Source organism: Zalophus californianus, chromosome 9 (genome assembly GCF_009762305.2).
Source record: "Zalophus californianus isolate mZalCal1 chromosome 9, mZalCal1.pri.v2, whole genome shotgun sequence".
NCBI lineage: Eukaryota > Metazoa > Chordata > Mammalia > Carnivora > Otariidae > Zalophus > Zalophus californianus.
Window position 1 is genome coordinate 128,480,151 of NC_045603.1, and position 21,104 is coordinate 128,501,254.

Below are 21,104 nucleotides of genomic sequence, written 5' to 3' on the forward strand. Positions count from 1 at the left end.
TAAGGCGTTTCTCTTCTCCCCTAGAAGGCTGTGTATAGTCCATTTCCCAGGTCTGAGATTTAAATATATTTGTAATTCTTGTGGTCAAAAAAAAAAAAACTCATTGTAGCAAACATTTTGCAGTATATACATATATCAAATAATTATGTTATACAGCTAAACCCAGTGTTATAATGTCAATTACATCTCAGTAAAGAAAAAAAAAAAGAGAAGGTGTAGGAAGCCCTTCTTGTTTTAACATTGAGCTAGAGCTTAAGTTTTAATTGTTGAATCCAAAAATACAATGCTTCCTGAATAGCCAACCTAAGGGCACTGGGAAAACAAAATTGTATATTTCCCAAAGAAAAATACTTCTCAGATGTCTTGGGAGACATTTAGTCCTTTTCAAAGTAGAGCCAAATTAAATGCTTAAAAACTTAATTTAGGGCAGATGGCCTCATTTGATATCACCAAGTATTTCTTTCCTAAAACAGATATTGGGAGATGGAGAGAGTGAAGGCTAGAGTAAGGGCAGAATGTTATTAAAAAGATGTTCAGCTCCATTGAAGAGCTGCCCTCTGACTGGCCGAAAACTGTTCTTGAATACACAACAATGGCTAATGGCTCACGGTCCACATTAAGAGACCTCATCGTATGAGGGTTGGGCTATTATTGACTCTGCAGCTGGTTCTGGGTTAAGTGATTTTCAAACTATGTTATCTCATTGAATCCACACAACCATCCCGGATCAAGTATTTACAAATATAAAATGGAGCCTCATTTTACAGATAAAAAAATAAAATAAAACCCAGGAAGGCTAACTTCCTCTCACTCATATAGCTAGTAGGTGATGGAACGAGGCTTGTGAACTTTGAGCTATCTCATTCCCAAGGATTCTCCTAGCCAAAAAGCTAATTGCAGAGAAGCAATGCTAATGAGAGCTTCTATGTTGAGAGCCCTTGCTAGATGTTAAGGTATTGTAATACACACTCTAAGTTAGCCAAGAGTCCCACAGGGTGGATGATGATAGCGATGAAGTACTTTGGGAAATGGGCAGGAAATGGAATGTGCTATTAAGGGATCCCCTAGGAAGGCTTCAATTTTAACTACTTTCCTTTTAGACTTGGAGGAAAGTCATATCTAGCATACAATTTATATGCTATCCCTACACCCTAGGATGAAATTCCATTTAAGTACCCAAACTGTTTAGTAAAGGGCACCAGGGAGCCAGTAGAAACATTGAGAAACCCATACAGAACTCACTAAGGAAGCAAAAAGAACTAAGTTAACCATGAGAATTTCACATGTGAGGAAGAGACATTTGCCTCATAGATGGAAACAAACTAAATATAAATATAAATGTATATATCAATATATATATCAGTAAAGATATCTCAGTCAGGATGCCTTGGTTGCAAATGACAGAAAACCCAACTCAAAGTATGTTAAACAGAAACTGAGAACTTCATTTTTAATTTTTGATTTGGTAATACATTCACATGATTCCAAATCCAAAAGGTAGCAAAAGATGTATACGGAGAGGTCTTACCTGAATCTCCCGATCATTCTGGTTTCCTCTTGGGAACAGACCAAATTACCAGTTTCTTGTGTAATCTTTCATACAGACACATTCACACAGCATACTATTCTGCGCTTTGACTTTTTACTCAAAAATCGAGTGGTGGGGGGTGGGAGGGGTGGGTGGCTGGGTGATGGACGTTGGGGAGGGTATGTGCTAAGGTGAGTGCTGTGAACTGTGTAAGACTGACGAATCACAGACCTGTACCTCTGAAACAAATAACACATTATATGTTAGGAAAAAAAGTAGGAAGGAAAAAATGAAGGGGGGGAAATTGGAGGGGGAGACGAACCATGAGAGACTATGGACTCTGAGAAACTGAGGGTTCTAGAGGGGAGGGGTGTGGGGGAAGGGGTTAGCCTGGTGATGGGTATTAACGAGGGCACGTATTGAATGGAGCACTGGGTGTTATGCACAAACAATGAATCATGGAACACTACATCAAAAACTAATGATGTACTGTATGGTGACTAACATAACATAAAATAACAATTTAAAAAAAAAAAGGAAAAAAATCTGTATTAGAGATCGCTCCATACCAGTACATGAAGAAATACCTCATTCTTGAGGCAGTAATTTATCGTGCACAGAGGATTAAATTCTGGGGCATTTTTCTGTCCACTATGAGGGAAGTCTTATTTGGTGGCTCTCGCCCATGTCATCATGTCAAACCTGATGAGGCATTGGGTGGAGGCAGGATGTTATTAAAAAGATGTTCAGCTCCATTGAAGAGCTTCGTATGGTGCTGGTATGGACCCTAACGTGAGGGACAAGGAGGGGAACTGTGGCGGGCCCCGTATCCCTCTTCCCACCGGTACCCGGGAGCAGAGAATGGCATCCTGTTACAGGCAGCAGGAAAGGGGGACCCTGGAGGGATGGGAGAGCTTTCAGACTCCAGGAGTTTGGCCTCCAGTTCTCTCAGGAGAAACTAAAACTAACACCTACATCTTCACCATATGTACTGGGAAGAGGGGAGCCTTGAAACGGAGGAAGGCTGCTGCTCGGGTTCCACATGGAACTGAAAGTTAGTTCTGCCTTAGCTCTAGTCTCCACTTGGGAGTGTCCCCACATAAAAGGCATTTGCACAGGGGAATGCCAGCGTCACCCCCCTGTAGTCCATTGCAGAAGTTAATGTCGGAGCCCCACACCGCCCATCGAGGCCCCCTTCCAACACCGTTCTCACGAAGGTCTACAAATATGAATTCTATTCCTAGGAGATGGTTAGAGCTGCACTGATTTCAGTGGCTGGGGACAGGAAACAGCTGCTTCTCGGGGGCAACAAGGCTGTTAGTGTTTTAAAAAACCGAAGCAAAAGGGTGAGTGGGAGGGCAGTAGGAAGGGGTCTTCCTCTTACCTTTAGTACTTCTGGTCCCCAGACCTGCAAGTTTGGACTGGAATCTATTCCACCGGCTCTCTGGCCTTGGAACTACACCCCCGGGTCTCCAGCTTACACAACACAGAGCGTGGACTTTTCTGCTTTCTTAATAGCATGAACCAATATCTTATAATAACTCTCTTTCTAAACAGAGATACAGAGATACAGCCAATATCTTATAGTAAATCTCCTTTTAGATCTATTCATACATCCCATTGGTTCCGTTTCTCTGGAGAACTCTGAGGAATACCTTCATAAAAACCGCAATGCCCACTTCTCAGTCATTCTCATCCCCTAGTGGAACCCATATTGCTAAGAGAAGGAAGAATTTGCCAGTTTATGAGTCTTTTCCTACCAAACACAAATAAAATCCAAAAGAAAAAAAATCAGGGGGACAAAAAAAGCAAAGCATACCAAATTCTTATGTCTGTAGCCTAAAAAATCAGGGAGGAAAAAAAGCAAAGAATACCAAATTCCTAAGTCTGTGGCCTAATTCTAAGTCAACCCCGATTGTTCTAAAACTCTGGCCACAGAGTGCTTTCCCCTGGGATCATGTCTCCACAAACTAAACAAGGTTTCACCCCAGACCCAAATTTCTGCCTCAGATTCACCAGAGTTTCACCACAGCCTCATGTTCCATTAAATCAGCTTTGCGTCTCCCTCTAATTGCAAAATTTAGATGAAGACTCATGGTTCTCTTCCACCACAATGCTTATCTGATGCTTCGTTCCTTTTGGGTAAACAGATTTCTAGCTGGGCCTGCCAGCATCACTGAGTGCTAGCCAAGTTTGGCAGACATTAAGGGCTTGGGGCTCTTCTCCATGTTCTCTGCTCCAAGCTGGCCATAAAATCTCTCTACTCCCCAGAGTCCACCAGGCATACAGCCATTCCTGCCATGCTCCCGGGCTTGTTGATCCACCATCTTCCTTGCTATAAGCTCTGTGCCCACCTCGCACCTGCCTGCCCTGTTTGGAGCCAGGGTATCATTAGTGTCGGCCTTCTAAATGTCCTCATGGCTCATTTCAGGCCCTGCTTCCCACATGCTGCTCAAGTGGGGAAAGCCTTAATTCCCCAGTTCAGTTGCTAGAAATAATGGCAATTGAGGAGGATTGGAGAGATCAAAGATCAGTGTCAAGAAGTGTTGTTGGAGACTTTTCTTGGCCCAGAATTTCAGCTAAAGGCCAAACCTGGGAGAAAAAAAAACGCACAAAGCTCTGCTAGGTACTTCTCATACTACAAAAAGCCAGCCATGGTTAGACATCATGGATTGGGATTAGCCATTCTTTGGCAGGGTTAACTAAAATGTGTCCTGCCTGGGACGGGGAGCCCAACTGGCAGGTACCCAAACCAAAGTTCAACTGGAAAATAGAAATGCGAGTCTCTTTCTTGCTTATTGCTTAATCTTTGCCACTTGGCCTCTGTGAAGGCAAGACACACCTCTTCACCCCTACAGACAGCTCACCACTGCGAACACCTATGGCCCACCAAGGTAACCACAACTTCCATTTTCCCCCCTTTCATTTCTCTTTTGATGGTAACAAGGCAGAGGTAAAGGGGGTGGAGTGGTATTTTCTATCAAAGCCTCAAGCATTGGCGTCTTTCCTTGGCAACTCTCTGTTGAAGGTAGGGGTGCTTATTTAAAACCTTTTGTTTTAACTTTGGGCCTAGCTAGATTTCTCAGAGAGCAGCACAGTTGCACTTGGCATTCTCCTACATTCAGTGACCTCAGGCCAATGATGGGCCAAATTATGGAGTAGAGATGATGCATCCTCACTTTCTCTCTTGATACCCAATGGCCTTCCACCACATCAGCACCCACGTTAGTGGATGCCCTGGTCCTGTCTGCCTCAACAAGTGTTCTATTGCTGTGTTTTTTGACTTGCATCCCTTTTAAAATATCCGTGTTCCATTCTCCCAGGGCTCTGAGGCCCAGCACTAAGGTGTTCTTGGGGTTTAGCTCTCTAGACTACGGTATTTGCATTTAAACAGAGATCTGCTCCCAAATTTAACAGAAAGGACAGTCCTGAAGGTAAGAATTTTATTTTTATTTTTTAAATTATGTTATGTTAGTCACCATACAGTACATCATTAGTTTTTGATGTAGTGTCCCATGATTCATTGTTTGCATATAATACCCAGTGCTCATTACAACATGTGCCCTCCTTAATACCCATCACCGGGCTAACCCATTCCCCCCCCACCTCCCTTTCTGCAGCCCTCAGTCTGTTTCCCAGAGTCCATAGTCTCTCATGGTTCGTCTCCCCCTCCGATCTCCCCCCTTCATTTTTCCCTTCCTTCTCCTAATGTCCTCCCTGCTATTCCTTACATTCCACAAATAAGTGAAACCATATGATAATTGTCTTTCTCTGCTTGACTTACTTCACTCAGCATCATCTCCAGTTCCATCCATGTTGATACAAATGCTGGGCTTTAGACATAGTAACAGGTTAAGGGGTAGATATGTTTGTAGGCAAGTTGGATTTCCAGGGCCTTCCCAGTGAGACCATGTAGGCAGTAACTACAGGTCAGGACAAACCCATTCGTCATTTACAGAAAACACCAGTCAATTCAGAGTGAAAAGAAAGCAACACCCTTTTCCATCTCCTTGCAACCTGTGAAGTCTCATGGCATCAAGTTGCTTATTGAGTCCGGCTCTTTAAGCTCATTGAGGGGATTTCTCGGTGATGATTGGTATATTATTCACAAGGCACAAGGAGTTTACAAAAACACTGGATTAGATTCCTGAGTTAAAAATGTATTTGGATTGGATGAAAAGTTTCTCCAGCCTCTCCTGAAATCACTGTGGCTGCTTATTATGAGATTTGGGGCGAGGAGCGGGCATTCCTTATGGACAGGGATCAAGTAGGGTGACCGTATAATTGTCCAATCGGGGATGCTGAGTGTGAAAGGGATACTTGAACATACTTCAGCTGAGACACTAGTTTTAAACTGGGACTGTTCCAGACAAACCAAGACACAGGTCATCCTACATCCTATGTGTTGCTATTATAATGTAGTAAGAACTTGCATGCCATGTGGATAATCATTCTCCCCACACTGCTTTAGCAACTCCAGGATCCACTTTAGCAACTGGAAAGGGGCTGGTAATGGGAAATAGCATGCAAAGCTCAAAATAACCGACTCAGATGTTGTAGCGATGTCAACTTGCTAAAACCTTTCTAGATGCTTACACTCACTTTCTGTATTTTTCTCTTGTGGTCTCTTCTCAGACCACACTTTGAGCCCTGCATGTAGTGTATTTGAGAGTCCTTGTTATGCAAAGGAGAGGTGAAATTCTTCTTAGTAGAGATTGTAACTGGGAGAAGAGCCACAAGAGGAGAGCCGTGCACTGGCCTCTTTGGTGTGAAGTGACTGTAAGGAGGCAGATAAATTGCTTTCAGAATGATAGAAGGATAAATAAGAACAGAGTCTTGGAAGCCGAACATTGAGATGATTTTTAGTGGTCACACCAGTCAAAGGAGATACAGAGTTGGCATGTAAAGGACAAAGAGAAATCTAAAATGTTGAGGAGAAAAAAAGCTAGAGGTTGGGGGTAAGGGTGTTCAGTGGGGGTACGGTCTGGGAAGGTTTCCCTCTCTTCTCAATATGCCCATAATCCCTCCAAAGATGACTGCCCTCACGCATGATTATTCACTCTGTAAAGGGAGGCACACAAAAGAGAGGATTTAGAAATGGGAACGACTCCAGGGTGTTCAAGGCCCTCTGTAAACTATCACCAAATTCTCCATCTGTCCTCTTACCCCCTACTATTGGCAACAATTTCAGGGCATTCAATATGGCCCGGGTGACAAGAGAAGTTGCTCAGAAGAGAGGGCAGAGGGTAAGCTGATAGACGTAGCAATTGAAATAAGAATCAGATTCACTGTTGTGCTTTTCATCCCCAGGCAACTGGATTATTACAGGATTCTGGTTTCTATCTCATACCCTAAATGGTCTTTTAGGGTGCACAAACACTTATAGAAGGCTTCTAGGGCAAGGTGATATTGTTCTGAGCTGTCAGAGTTGAGACATAGTCACTGATGGGTCAAAGGGATTTGCCATCTCTGTCTACCAGCTTAGCAGTCAAATTTGCAAAATGGAAATGTATTCTCCCTATATATAACTTAGGCCAGTGGTTCTTAGCTGCGGTGGTAACTTGAAGCCCCTTGAAGTGACCATAACCTTAAGAACTGGTGATCAACACCTTCTCTTATAGGTGAGCCAACCCCATTCTCTGGTCTCTCTTCCCTCCCGCCAGGCAGCTTTATTTTCCCTGGCCAGACCCCAAATACTGGGAAGATGAAAATGAGCATTTTTATTACTCACCAAGGCAAAGGACTAAGGTCACAGAACACTGTAGGTTCGATCTGCATCAAGACAATCCTTAGGTTTTCCAGAGTTCCTACTTTAGAGAGTCTTGTGGGCTCTGAATTTATCTGAACTAATATGAAGGCCTGACATCTCAAAGGGGCAGAAGAACCAGAGGAGGGAATAAGAGCAGAAACAGGAAGGGGAGAAAAATACTTATTGGGGGAAAGTGAGACCAGAGAGAGAAGCCAGAGTAAGTCACTTCCCTGGTGATCTCAGAATGTTGTCACCAGGCAACCTGATTGAGGACCTGTGGAAAAGACACTTGACTCCCCACAGACCTTCTTCCCTTCTTTCTTTTATTGGTAGAACTCAAGTGTTGGATCCTCAGCTAAAGACTACAATTCCCAGCCTTCCCTGCAACCCAGATGTAACCATATATTTAAGTTCTGTCCAGCTAAGTGAGTGGAAGCGATATATACAATTCTGGTTGGACACTCAAATGGGAGCCACTTGCCCATCACTTCTCTCTTCTCATTGGCTGGGGCAGGTAGGTGTACTGAGCTTCTCCTGTCCATGCAGGTAGGGAGAACATTAGTGGGGTGGTGGGCCAAAGAATGGGATTAGTGTCCTTATAAACACCAGAGAGTTCTCTTGCCCTGTCTGCAATATAAAGAGACAGGAAGAAGACAGCTACCTATGAAATGGGCTCTCACTGGACACCATCTGCTGGTGCCTTGATTTTGGATCCCAGCCTCCAGAACTGCAAAAAAATGTTTGGTTTTGTTTTGTTTTCAGCCACTTAGTCTATGGCAGTTTGTTATAGCAGCCTGAGCAGACTAAGACATTTGTCTTTTGATTACATGGTAATCTTTGCTTCCTTTTGGAACCTTAGCAGACGTAGAAAGGGTATTTGGGATATGCTATCTTCCAGTATACTGTGCTGAGTTACAGACATTTCTAGAATCAAAGAGAATGAAATACACTGGCTAGACAGACTGGACCCAAGACGTTCAAAAGTATTTGAGGTAGGAGAGTAGAGCACGAGATCCCATGCACAACCTAAGCAGAGTTTTCCCTCCCTTCTCCCTGCCTCTTTGGGCCTCAGAGAAACAGAATCTCTATACTCCATCTTTGGATTATAGCTCAGGATCAAGAGAAACGAGGTAATTCCAGAGGGTTGAAGTTTGTCAGGCAAAGTTCACGCACACATCACAATAAATAGAAAGTCTGTTTTAACGTGCCCATATTAACCATGAACAAGGTGTTTTTGTTAATGGCACGGCAATTATGCTAACAAACTTCAGGAAGAGATCAAAAAGAAAGAGGGAGGGCGCGTGGGTGGCTCAGCTGGTTAAGCGACTGCCTTCGGCTCAGGTCATGATCCTGGAGTCCCGGGATCGAGTCCCCCATCGGGCTCCCTGCTCGGCAGGAAGTCTGCTTCTCCCTCTGACCCTCCCCCCTTCTCATGCTCTCTCTCTCTCTCTCTTAAATAAATAAATAAAATCCTAAAAAAAGAAAGAGGGGAATTTATAGACTTAGATACTTATATTAGAATATCCAGAATAAAGAAATGTGAAAATTAGTAACAGAAAGAGTAAAAAACTTGTCAAGGCTTTAACAAGTACTTTACAAAAGAGAACACTCAAATGGGCCAAATAACTTAAGGAAAGGTATTCAACTTTATCAGAAATCAGGAAAACTCAACTTAAAACCATGATGATGTATAAGTGTACAACCACTATTTTGACAAAAGTTTAAAAGTATGGTGATACCAGGGGCTGGCAAGGGTACTGAGTCATACCTCAACAAAGCTGCTGGGCTTCCATGTAAATTGGCACAAACATTGTAGAACTTTATTTGACATTAACTAAAATTGAACATGTACATATCCTATGACTTAATTTCCCCCCCCGGGGGGATACCTTAACCTTCGGAAATGTATCTACCAGTACGTGTGTAAGAGACTGTTCTTAGGTAAAATCTAGAAACAAACCAAATATTTACTGTAGAATGAATAAATATAGTATATGCAGTAGCATGCCGGCAGGTGTTTAACAACAGGGGGAGAAGGCCCTGATTTGTAGCATTTGCTAATTTCCAGGATATAAATATTTTTACCATGGCCAATTTCAGAACGCCATGGAAATGAGGATATGGTTAACTCTAATGGATAATAAGGGCATCATAAGCGGGAAAGATCATGTGGTAGACTTTTGAGGTGCTGGCCATGATCTACTTCTCCGACCCTGGTGGAGCTATGCAGGACTTCTCTTTACAGGTATTTGTTAAATTATGTGTAGAGGTGGTATATATCTTTATGCGTGTAGGTTAACACCTAGTGGTGTGTTGGAGACAACGTGTGAGAGCCTGTTGTGTGGGCTCTCCCCACCTCCATACTCAGTGAGGCACGTTGGTAGCTTGAAATCAGCCTTAGAGGGAATATTCACACCACTATAACCAGCCAACAATCCAGGATGTTTTTCTTTTCCCGGAGAACAGGTTTAACAGTACGCCACTGCTTAAAAGTGACAATACATTTTAAAAAAATATCCAAATTGGCTTATATAGACAGATAGGTTTTCATGTCAGAATATGTTCAATGATTTCAAGGCAAAGCCACATTTAGGAAGAACTCAACATGACAAGATCCCTGCGATGAAGAAAGGCTTAGGAGTTAGATGAAGAGAAAGGGTTGAAAGAACTAGTGTTCTTCATTGATTGGGATTCTTAATTGATGTGTAACAAAAGTCATTGCATTGATATTAAAATTAGTGACCCTATCTAAGGACCCAGGAAAAATCTTCCCTTACAGATTTTTTTCTTTTTTTAGGGATTTAATTGTTTTTTGGGTCTGACCTGAGGGGCATCTGGGGACATGTATGTGGGGACTCAAACTCCCAAATGGTGGGAAATGTTCTTAATGAAGGCTTTGTGGGGCACCTGGGTGACTCAGTTAGTTAAGCATCTGACTCTTGATTTCAGCTCAGGTCCTGATGTGAAGTTGGGGTCATGAGTTCAAGCCCTGCATTGAGCTCCACACTGGGCATGGAGCTTGTATAATTAATTAATAAAAGACTTTGCAAGATGGGAAAAGATATAGTGGATCAGGTACTTTTTCAGTCTACCATCAACTTCATGGTCTCAGGAAATTTACACCAAAAATGACCCCAAACATACCATACCAACTCTTCAGCAATATTCTGGGCAGCTTTCTTAGTAACTAATTGTCATAACTTGCAAGGCAGTGAAAAAACTATCTATTTGTAAGAGTCTATGTTCTTAACATTTTATAACCCTAACATAAGGCTATATGGTATCACCTATGTTTAATTCAGCTTTCCCAATAATTATTTTACATTAAAATAATCCCAGATCTATTAAGATATAGAATAAGAAAATTTTCAGTTGTTTTGAAGGTATATCTTAAGCCTTCAGACAAGTTTTAGGCCTGTGAATGGCTTCTTTAGACAGTGAGTTGAGATCCCACTGAACTGAAAGGTGTAGGGAGGCATATAGCCTTATTTCAGCGGAAAAATTTCCACTGCTGGAGAAGAGAGTCAATGGGATTTTTTTTTAATTATAAAGTATTATCATTTCAGTTAAAATAGGAATCTGAAAATAGATTTGGCTGGCTGTTAATATCCTCATATATAAAAACCTTTAATGTGGAAACTTTGCTTGACTGGAAAATAGTGCTTTTGTTTGAGGGCGGGGGTTGGGATGTGAAGAGTTGGGGAAGGAGGGGTCCCTTTGTGAATAGTTTTGACTTGTTTTCATTTAAGACCTAAGGACTGGGCCAAAGGATCTATACAATATAGCCATAGAGTTTTGTTATTTTTCCACTGGCTCTTGAGAAGAGTGGTTTACCTGGAGTTTAGTAGGATGGGCATGCAAGAGACTTGTGTTGAAGAAAGCTCTTCTATGGTGGCTGGTCATTAGGACACTGGAGTTCAATAGGTGGCATCTACATCACAGGTGTGGGAGGGTCTCCAAGCTCTCACCTATTCTGTTTTCTACCAGCCTAGCAATCCATACTGCTATTACTCAGACTTCTGCTTCTCAGCTCCCCATTCCTTTTGGCTTCGCTGGGCAGGATCTAATTCTTATTCATTGTAACGGGAGATAAAACAATGAGAGCATTCATTCATCATGTTTAATATCTGTGTTGCCAATGGCAGTTCCACCCCAAAATAATCACGAGGATTACTGTCACAACATGTTTTCCAAGAGTTAGGAGAGAAAGTGATGGGAATTCTACCACCGAGCTGTGTTGGAACTACACCTACGCCATCAGAAGAGGAATGGGAAAAAAATTTTTTTTTTCTAGAATCTCTTTGTGTCTTCATGAAAGTAGTTCTAAATATAAAACTAGAATTGGTTAGTAGCATGCAACTTTAGGTTGGCTCACATTTCCGTTAAATTATTTCCATCACAATTGTGGTAGACCATAGTGTTGAGGATGTGTTGAAATCAAACCACAGGCATCGTTGTTCTAGACTTAGTTCGGATATTCCAAGCAATTGAAGAGAATTAATTTCAAACTATTTTCAATTGAAGTTGGTTTGTGGGAAGAAGAGAGTTTATCAGACTTACTGGTGGAGTTCTTCGAAAGCAAAAATCCCAATTCAACCCTACATCTCAATCTTCTCAGTCAGAATTTCTTGAAGTATGAGTAAGGCAATTTCGTTTGAAAAAGTTGATTCTGATATGCACCTCTTGATGGAGAGGTATGTTAAATGGGAATGCTGATTCACATAACTGGAGACAAGAGGGTAAAAGAGCCTCTTCCCCATCCTTCTAGTAACTTAAAACGTTCAACAAAGCCCTGTATGGACTCTGTAGAAGAATGAAGAATGCCTACCTTCCAGCAGCCTATCCACTCTGGTGGAATAGTTGAGAACTCAAACATGAGACACATGAACAGAAAGCTCATGGAACAGAGCAGAATGGGGCCATTCCTGCTGATCTCCTGCTCCCTCAGGAGCCTAAGTACCCACCTGCCTGTGGAGCCAGTGAATTTTCAGGTGTCACCTTGGTTAGCGTCAAGAGAACATGGATGAGTCATGCAAGCATTAGAAGCGGGTGTCAGCTCTCTGCTCCTCCCCGTTCGACAGACAGCCGCGAATTCTGGTGCAGTGCCAGCCGCGTCCCTGAGACACGATGGTGAAGGTCGGAGTGAACGGATTTGGCCGTATTGGGCGCCTGGTCACCAGGGCTGCTTTTAACTCTGGCAAAGTGGATATTGTCGCCATCAACGATCCCTTCATTGACCTCAACTACATGGTCTACATGTTCCAGTATGATTCCACCCATGGCAAATGCCACGGTACAGTCAAGGCTGAGAACGGGAAGCTTGTCATCAATGGAAAGTCCATCTCCATCTTCCAGGAGCGAGATCCCGCCAACATCAAGTGGGGTGATGCTGGTGCTGAGTATGTTGTGGAGTCCACTGGGGTCTTCACCACCATGGAGAAGGCTGGGGCCCACTTGAAGGGTGGGGCCAAGAGGGTCATCATCTCTGCTCCCTCTGCCGACGCCCCCATGTTCGTGATGGGTGTGAACCACGAGAAGTATGACAACTCCCTCAAGATTGTCAGCAATGCCTCCTGCACCACCAACTGCTTGGCTCCTCTGGCCAAGGTCATCCATGACAACTTCGGCATCGTGGAGGGACTCATGACCACCGTCCATACCATCACTGCCACCCAGAAGACCGTGGACGGTCCCTCTGGGAAGCTGTGGCGCGACGGCCGAGGGGCTGCCCAGAACATCATCCCTGCTTCCACTGCTGCTGCCAAGGCTGTGGGCAAGGTCATCCCTGAGCTGAACGGGAAGCTCACTGGCATGGCCTTCTGTGTCCCCACCCCCAACGTGTCCGTCGTGGATCTGACCTGCCGCCTGGAGAAAGCTGCCAAATACGACGACATCAAGAAGGTGGTGAAACAGGCGTCAGAGGGCCCCCTCAAGGGCATCCTGGGGTACACTGAGGACCAGGTCGTCTCCTGCGACTTCAACAGTGACACGCACTCCTCCACCTTTGATGCCGGGGCTGGCATTGCTCTCAACGACCACTTTGTCAAGCTCATTTCCTGGTATGACAATGAATTCGGCTACAGCAACCGGGTGGTGGACCTTATGGTCCACATGGCCTCCAAGGAGTAAGAGCCCCCTGGACCACCAGCCCCAGCGAGAGCAAGAGGAAGAGAGAGGCCCTCAGCTGCTGGGGAGTCCCTGCCCCAACTTAATCCCGCAAAACATTGAGAATCTCCCGACCTCCACCGATTCCATCCCAGACCCCCTAAAGAAGGGGAGGGGCTTGGGGAGCCCTACCTTGTCATGTACCATCAATAAAGTATACTGTACCCAGTCAAAAAAAAAAAAAAAAAAAGAAGAAGCGAGTGTCTTCAGCCATAGCAGATTGACAGGTTTCTCTCCACTTTCGTAGCTGGAGAGCTATACAGAGCTGCAAGAAGGATGCTTCCTTTGAGCACAGCATTGACCCTCTAGCCCCTTAAATGATACACTAATGACCTTCCTCATCTCTTCTCCATGCAGAAGGTCTTGCTGGTTGGCAGAGCAGGAGGCAAGGTGTTGTGTGTGCTGCTGCTGGACCTACTGAGCATCTACACAGTCTCATTTAGAGACCCTTACTAGAGAATTGCCTACTCTCTGACCTCACAGCCATCCTAATTTAGGTTCTCCCTTCCCTAGACAGTCATGCTCACATGTTTGGGATGATCAAGAAATGCATTTCCTCTTTGGATGGAATACACATGTGTTGGTTCAAAATCCTTTTCTTTGGAAAAACACCCGTAGCTGGGCTATCATAAAGCTCACCATCCCCTGTGATTTTGGGGGGTGGGGAGAGGGTGACCACCCCTCTGGGCCTAGGCATGGGCATGTGATCAACACCACAGCAAACCAAATACTCAACTTCCTTGGCCACAGTGACTCAGTGAGAGACCTGTGGCTCAAGCCAGAATAGCCTTGCCTATTTCTGAAGCTCTCAGAGAGACTGTCTTCCAGTGGGATCATAAGCCATTAGGGGGTCTTCTTTCCTTCTGTTTAAAAAAAAAAAAAAAACCTGGATGGAGCAAAGAAGAGCTAAGAAACATGGAGAGAGGTCCCTGGATACATCTGAATAGAGCCCAAATACATGGACTTCTTAGTGATATGAACCCATTACTTTTTTTTTTTTTTTGCTTGAATTACTTAGAGTTTGGTTTTGTCATCTGTAACAAAAAGTTCTGATTAATCTATCTAATACAGTCACCAGATTTATCGAGTAAAAATACAGGATGCCCAGTTGAAATCGAATCATTTCTTAGTGTAAGTATATCTTTGATGTTGCATAGGATATACTTAAATTAAAAAAATTTCATTGTTTTCTCAAACTCAAATTTAACTGAGTGTTCCATATTTTATCTGTCAACATTATCTGGGATTTTTAATTTGTGTCAAAATTGTTTTAAATCCTTTGCTCAGGGCGCCTGGGTGGCTCAGTTGGTTAAGCGACTGCTTTTAGCTCAGGTCATGATCCCGGAGTCCCGGGATCGAGTCCCACATCGGGCTCCCTGCTCAGCCGGGAGTCTGCTTCTCCCTCTGACCCTACCCCTTCTTGGGCGCTCTCTCTCTCACTCTCTCTCTCTCTCAAATAAATAAATAAAATCTTAAAAAAAAATCCTTTGCTCAAAAGGGAAGAGACTGGTCACCTGGTGGATTTACCCTTAAAAACCGTAGAGAGAAGACAAGAAGCATTCCTGCAAGAGCCACAGACAGAAGCATCCTAATTGAATCTTTGTTCTCTTTGTTCTCCCAAGTCATCCCTGCCCTGACAAGGGCAATAAGGAGTTTCAGGGTCAGGCTATTTAATCCTCATCAGATCCAGAAATGCTTTAGCTGGGCCAGTGAGTCCCCCTTTCCCTTACATGAGCATCATCTGAGGAAGCTTTACAAATTCCCACAGCACGGGTCACAGCCCAGACCAATTACATCAGAACCAATGAAGACTCACATGGGGGATTTCAGCATAGAGTGAGGCCCCTAAGAAGATTCAGGCAAATTGCAAAAATTCAAATAAGTGAGAAGAGTCATCCTCAAGCTGCCCTCCTGCCCTCTGAGGAACTACCAGGAGTGAGCAAGTCACCGCCAGATAGGAGTTGGCTGAAATGCAGCCTCCCTGCTCGGATAGCATGGCGTCACCCCTGCCACAGGGCCTTGGGCCCCCATTTCAGGCTTGCCCACGCGTGGCCATGCAAGTGTTTGGGCAGGTGGGCAGGTGTTTGGGCCACAGGGAAGCAGATGGGGAGGCCCATCCTTGACTATAGTCTGCTCCAGAACAAACAAAGCATCTGACAGAGGTTATGAGTTTCATGCCTACACACACCTCAGTGCATGTTCCCCGAGCAAAGATAAGCCACATTATCAAGTTGAGGGGAGGGGGGGGGACGGGCGAGGCAGGGTGGGGACAAGGTGCCCTAGATGAGTTTCTGTGATAACCAAGAACAACATTTCTTTCCCGCTCTTTCCTGCTCTCAACCCACCCCTCAGTGATAGGTCTGCCCGAGGGCAGCCCTGCCAGCTCCAGGTTCTAACTGATGCCTTTCTATTCCTGTAGCTCATCTCAGAGGAACAGACCTTCCTCCGAGCCCCGGGATCACCAACAAGGCACCTGGGGAGGGCGCTCCTCAACCACCCCCAACACAGTCTCTGCCCCATCATACCCTTCCACCCCCGAGGGAGGAAATCATCATGTTTACTCTCCGAGACTATTTTCTAGAGAAGTTTTAGGTTCACGGCAAAATGGAGAGGAAGGTGCAGAGATTTCCCATCTGCCCCCGCCCCAACACACGCACAGCCTCCCCCATTAGCAACATCCCCACCAGACAGGAACAGTCGTTATAATTGATGAACCCCCACAGACCCATCATCATCCCCCAAAGTCCATAGTGAACATTAGGGTTACCCTTGGTGTTGTACCCTCTCTGGGTTTGTACAAATATAGAATGCCATGTATCCCTTGTTAGGGTAGCACACAGAGTATTTTCATTGCCCTGACAAAATCCTCCCCTCTCCACCTGTTCATCCCTGCCTCCCACCTAACCCTTGGTAATCACTGCCTAGCCAGGTCTGTTCTTGATTAGGTGCTCGAAGCTCCTGGCATTCTCCTCGGCGTCCTGGATGCATCAGACACACACACACACACACACACACACACACACACACACAATTGGCCAACTGAAAGGAAACAGCTGGGACTATTTGATTAAAATGTCTTGGAACATGGCCCCTTCTAGCTGTCATCAGTATCACCAGTGGGCCAAGTGTGGCTAAACTGAATATGGCGTCCATGTCCATTCTAGTGGTGGGATGGCACGAAGATGGCATTAGCTGACACTGGGTAAAGTCCGGAGTAGGCTGGTGGACTCAAGTACCTAGTGGCTCCCAGTGGGTTCTGGCCGCTTCCCAGAAGCCAGGCTGGGACGCCCAGCTCTGAACCAACACCTGTCAAGTTTTAAAGCCCTTCTGCCTACACAAGAGGAAAGAAACAGGATAAGGCAGTAGAAGGAGGGTTTTGAGCCCTATTTCAGTGGGGCCTCAAGGTAAATGTGGCAGAGCCCTACCTTCCAGGAACCCTGCCTCTTATGGCTCCCACGAGCAGGTTAACAGCGACACAGGGCTGGTGCTACAAGCCTGGCGAGGGATCTGTGACAAGGCTCTTCCTACCTGTCCTCTGTAAGCTGGGAAGCAGAGCGAATGGTCAGGCAGTTCCTAAGAGGGCTGTATGTCTAGCAGGCTAACAAATAGCCAGAGGGAGAGCAGTGTGGACAAAGGGCAAATGAGCCACAAAATCAGAGACAGAGCCCAGATATGTGTGCTCCGGGAAGGGGGCCCCCGAGGTGAGCGGCATTAGGGGATCCCATGCATTCATGTGGCACACGTAATTGGCAGGGGCTGACCAGCTAAGAGACACAGAAGCCATTCCATTTACCAGCCTGGCCATTTGGTGATTCATGAACTCATCCAACAAACAGTTGTCCAGTGCCACCCAGTGTGTACTGGGGAGAAGAAGAGCAAAATGGTCACGGTCCTTGCCCTCGTTCACGCATACCCATGCTCCGCTCTTCCCGTGTGCAACAAAATGGAGGTAAGGAGCAACGAGGGGCTCCCGCAGCTCACCCCAGATGCGGAGATGAACCTAGTAGCTTCCTAAACTGATTCATAAGCAAGTCTGCTCGAAGTGCGAATCTGTGGGCGGATGTTTTTAAGAGCAATACAAGCTAATTCACAGTCGCCTTAGGAAACTTTTCCCAAAACTATTTCTTCCTCTGAGAAAAAGAAGATGGTGCATGTTTCCCTGGGGGTGGGGGGGGGATGGTTGGGGTGCTCTGATTCCCTTTAACCAAGTCTTAACAGCTTTCATGGCTGCTGTAGAGGGGAGACGCTGCCCGAGCACAGATTAATCTTTCATCTCCTTCTTTTTAAAGACAACAGAAGTTTCCACTGTCCTCCCCTGTCCCCCACCCGCCATGGCCCCTGAGCCTTACCTTCAAGGTGTAGGGTGCTGCAAAATCAGTCCCACCCTGCCCTCCAGAGCCAGCTTATTCCACTGGTGGCTCAGATCCCACGGGCCTTTCTAGGACGAGCAGCCGTGCAAGGCTTCTGTGCTGACACCCAAGGGCTTCACCTGCCTTTAGCCTTCACCTTCAGCCACTCAGCCACTGCCTCTTCCCTAACGCGTGGCTGGCCTCCCGTTTAGGGTTCCCTCCAGCCCGCAGGGCTCCTCCTTGGCGTCACTGCTACATCCGCTCTTTGGAGGAGATGGACTTTGAATTTAAGGAGGTCTAACCCAAAGGTGCCATCTAACTTGGCCGGAGGTAATACAGAGGAGTTGTGACTCAGGGGGGCGGCCAGCCTCCTGATAATGACTTACCACTTATGGCTTCTGTGCTTTAGAGGTGGCTCCCCGGGGCCAGGCTCCACTGGGTTCCCACCTGCTGGCCGCCGCCAGCGAGTTGAGAGAGGCCCGAGAAAGCCTGGGCCTTGCTGTCAAACACACACCCCAGGGCCTGGCTCCTCCTGGTGTGGTCTTGAACCAGCAGCACCTGCCTCTCTCGGGAGCTTGTTAGCGATGCAGAAGCTCAGCCCGTCCCGGACCTGTTGCATCAAACCCTGCAGCGCCACAAGATGCCAGGTGCCTCATAGGCCCGTTTCAGTTCCAAAACCACTGCGCGAGGGGACGGGATGGTTCTTTTTCTGTGCAAGTGTTTTATCTGTATCCCTCTCTCTTTTCTCTCATTTTACTTCTTGTTCCACGAGGTCATGAGTGTCAATTGGCACAACGGCTGCTTTACCGTAAGGTCCTTTGGCCAGCAGAAGGCTTGTTGCCGTGTAACAGGGTGGCGGTTTCCAGACAGACACTCAGAGGGAGGGATATTTATTCCTAAGTCCTTGCCCTCCCACAAAGGGAAAGTGATCAAGGGGTCTTGGCTGTGGTCAAGCGTAGCAGACTGGTTGCAAGGGCTGCTTAATTCCTTCACGTGCCACGCTTTGCCTGTGGATTGATGAAATGGGTATTTCCTATTGCTCAATAAACATAGATGCCCCTTTGAATAATAAAATACAAATTCATTTTTTTTTACAGCTTTACTGGAGTATAACTGATATACAAAGGATGGCATTTATTTACTTGGAGCAGGGAAGGGCAGAAGGTGAGGGAGAGAGAGTCCCAAGCAGACTCTGTGCTGAGGGCGGAGCCCGATGTGGGGTTTGATCTCATGACCCTGAGATCACGACCTGAGCCGAAACCAAGAGTTGGACGTTCAACCTACTGAGCCCCCCAGGTTCCCCAAGGATGGCACATATTTAGTGTGTACGGTGTGATGAGTCTGGACTTCTGTAAACACCTGTGATACTACACCACAGTGAAATAGGCATTTGACACCTCCCAGAGTTTTCTTATTTCCCTTTGGGTTTTTTGTTGTTGTTGTTGTTATTTTAGTTTTGTTTTGGTAAAAAGACTTCACATGAGATCTACTCTAGTAACAAATTTTGAAGTGCCCGAGATCTTACTGTTAACAGCAACAGATCTCTAGAATATATTCGTCTTGCTTGACTTGAAGTTTATACCCATTGAATAACTAAATCTCCATTCCCCACAAGCCCCGACAACCACTACTGTGTTCTCTGCTTCTACAAATTTGATTTGTAGAATTTTATTTTAGATTCCTCGTATGGTTGGAATCATGTGGTATCTGTCCCTCTGTGACTGGCTCATTTCACTTAGCAAAATGTCCTCCATGTTGTCACGAATGGCAGGATTCCCTTCTTTTTTAAGGCTGGGTAATATTTCATCAAATGTATGTATATACCACCATTTCCTTATAAATTCGTAACTGTAAGTTTTTTGCACCGTACCTTTTCTTAGCCAATTCTATTTGCTAGCGTACTCAGTTCCATGAAAAGAGGCCACATTCTTCAAGAGTTGGGGGGCCACGGCTCTAAGCGCTCTGAAGCTCCACGCTCCCTGGAGTGCCTTAATCAAGAGCAAATATGTATTTGTATTCAGTTGTGAGTTTTCAAAAGACTTAAGTGTTTATTAAAAGCTAAAGTATAAATGTTGACCTTTTATTTTACAGAGAAATAAGGTCTTTGGGGAACTTTTTGCACCTGGATTATAGTGATGCTTGTGTAACATGACTTAGAGGGGTCCAAGGGTCCTTCGCAGGAAGGGCAGAAGGAGACTGTACTGTGATTGCCTGAGGGAGAGGAAAGGAAGAGCGAAGGAAGAGAGACGAAGAGTAGATACGTCTCTGCAGGACAGAGCGCCCCTAACCATGGCCAAGCAAAGTGCTAAGGGCCTGGGTTCTGGCACCAGGCGACCTGCATTTAAATCCTGGCTCTGTCACCGGATGAGTGTCCTTGGGCTGCCGTAACAAAGTTCCACACACCGGGTGGCTTCAACCACAAAGATGGATTGTCTCACACCTTCTTGGAGACCGGAAGTCCGAGATGAAGGTGTTGGTTCCTCTGAGGGCTGTGAGGTCAGCAATCTGTTCATGCCTCCCCCCTAACTTCTGGTGATTTTCTGGCAATCCTTGGCAGCCTCGCCTTGTAGGTCTCTGTCTTAATCTTCCCATGGCATTCCCCCCGTGTGTCTGTCTGTCTCTGTTCAAATTTCCGTTTTAAAAAGATAAGGACGCCAGTCATAGTGGATTAGGATCTGCCCTCAAAGACCCTATTTCCAGCTTTGCGCAGTGGCAGTATTGTAGCCAGTGAGGTTTATCTGAGGCACGATTGTTGCTAATTGAAAGACCCTATTTCCAAATCAGGGCCCATTTTGAGGTACTGAGGGTTAGTACTTCAATATTTGAATTTTTATGGGGCAACAGTTCAACCCATAAGAGCCCCTCGCCAGTGGTGTGGTTGGGAGAAGCCACCTAACCTTCCTGTGCCTCGGTACCCTCATCTATAAAATAGTAGTACCCCTACAACAGAGTCATTACAAGGACTGAAAAAGTCAAAACAGTGGCAGGCACACAGCACTATACGTGTTTGTTGTATGAGTTAATCTCTTCTATCTCAGGGGCCAGGTCTGTGGGTCCCTCCCTGCTGCGTGCTGCCTCCCCGTCTTCTCTACCTACATGTTGAATATAGGGGATTTTGCTGATGAGAGATGGTGAGTTCCAGAAAGCACAGTGGGAGCGCCTCAGAGCGATGGGAAGACAGAGGTTAGTTCAGACAAGAGGAGACACCCCGTGCTCGTTGAAGCTAGACCTGGAAGGCCTGGGCTAGAGTTGACCCTGGGCCCTCAGAGGAAGGCGGGCGATCACTTATGGTCCAGTTGTGTTTTGCTGCGAG

The 21,104-nt window shown here is 45.6% G+C and overlaps 1 protein-coding gene and 1 pseudogene across 1 annotated transcript; both read left to right on the forward strand.

Moving 5' to 3' along the window:
* The first annotated feature begins 12,344 nt into the window (after nt 1-12,344).
* LOC113922940 (glyceraldehyde-3-phosphate dehydrogenase-like) lies at nt 12,345-13,485 on the forward strand. The gene has a single exon (XM_027595349.1). The coding sequence runs from the start codon at nt 12,405-12,407 to the stop codon at nt 13,404-13,406; it is 1,002 nt and encodes a 333-aa protein (XP_027451150.1). The 5' UTR covers nt 12,345-12,404; the 3' UTR covers nt 13,407-13,485.
* A 7,004-nt stretch (nt 13,486-20,489) lies between these two features.
* Nucleotides 20,490-20,638, forward strand: LOC113923318 (annotated as a pseudogene).
* The last annotated feature ends 466 nt before the right edge of the window (nt 20,639-21,104 follow it).

What these genes read in the sequence shown, in the direction of transcription:
- LOC113922940 (XM_027595349.1), top strand. Translation starts at nt 12,405, where the DNA reads ATGGTGAAGGTCGGAGTGAACGGATTTGGCCGTATTGGGCGCCTGGTC.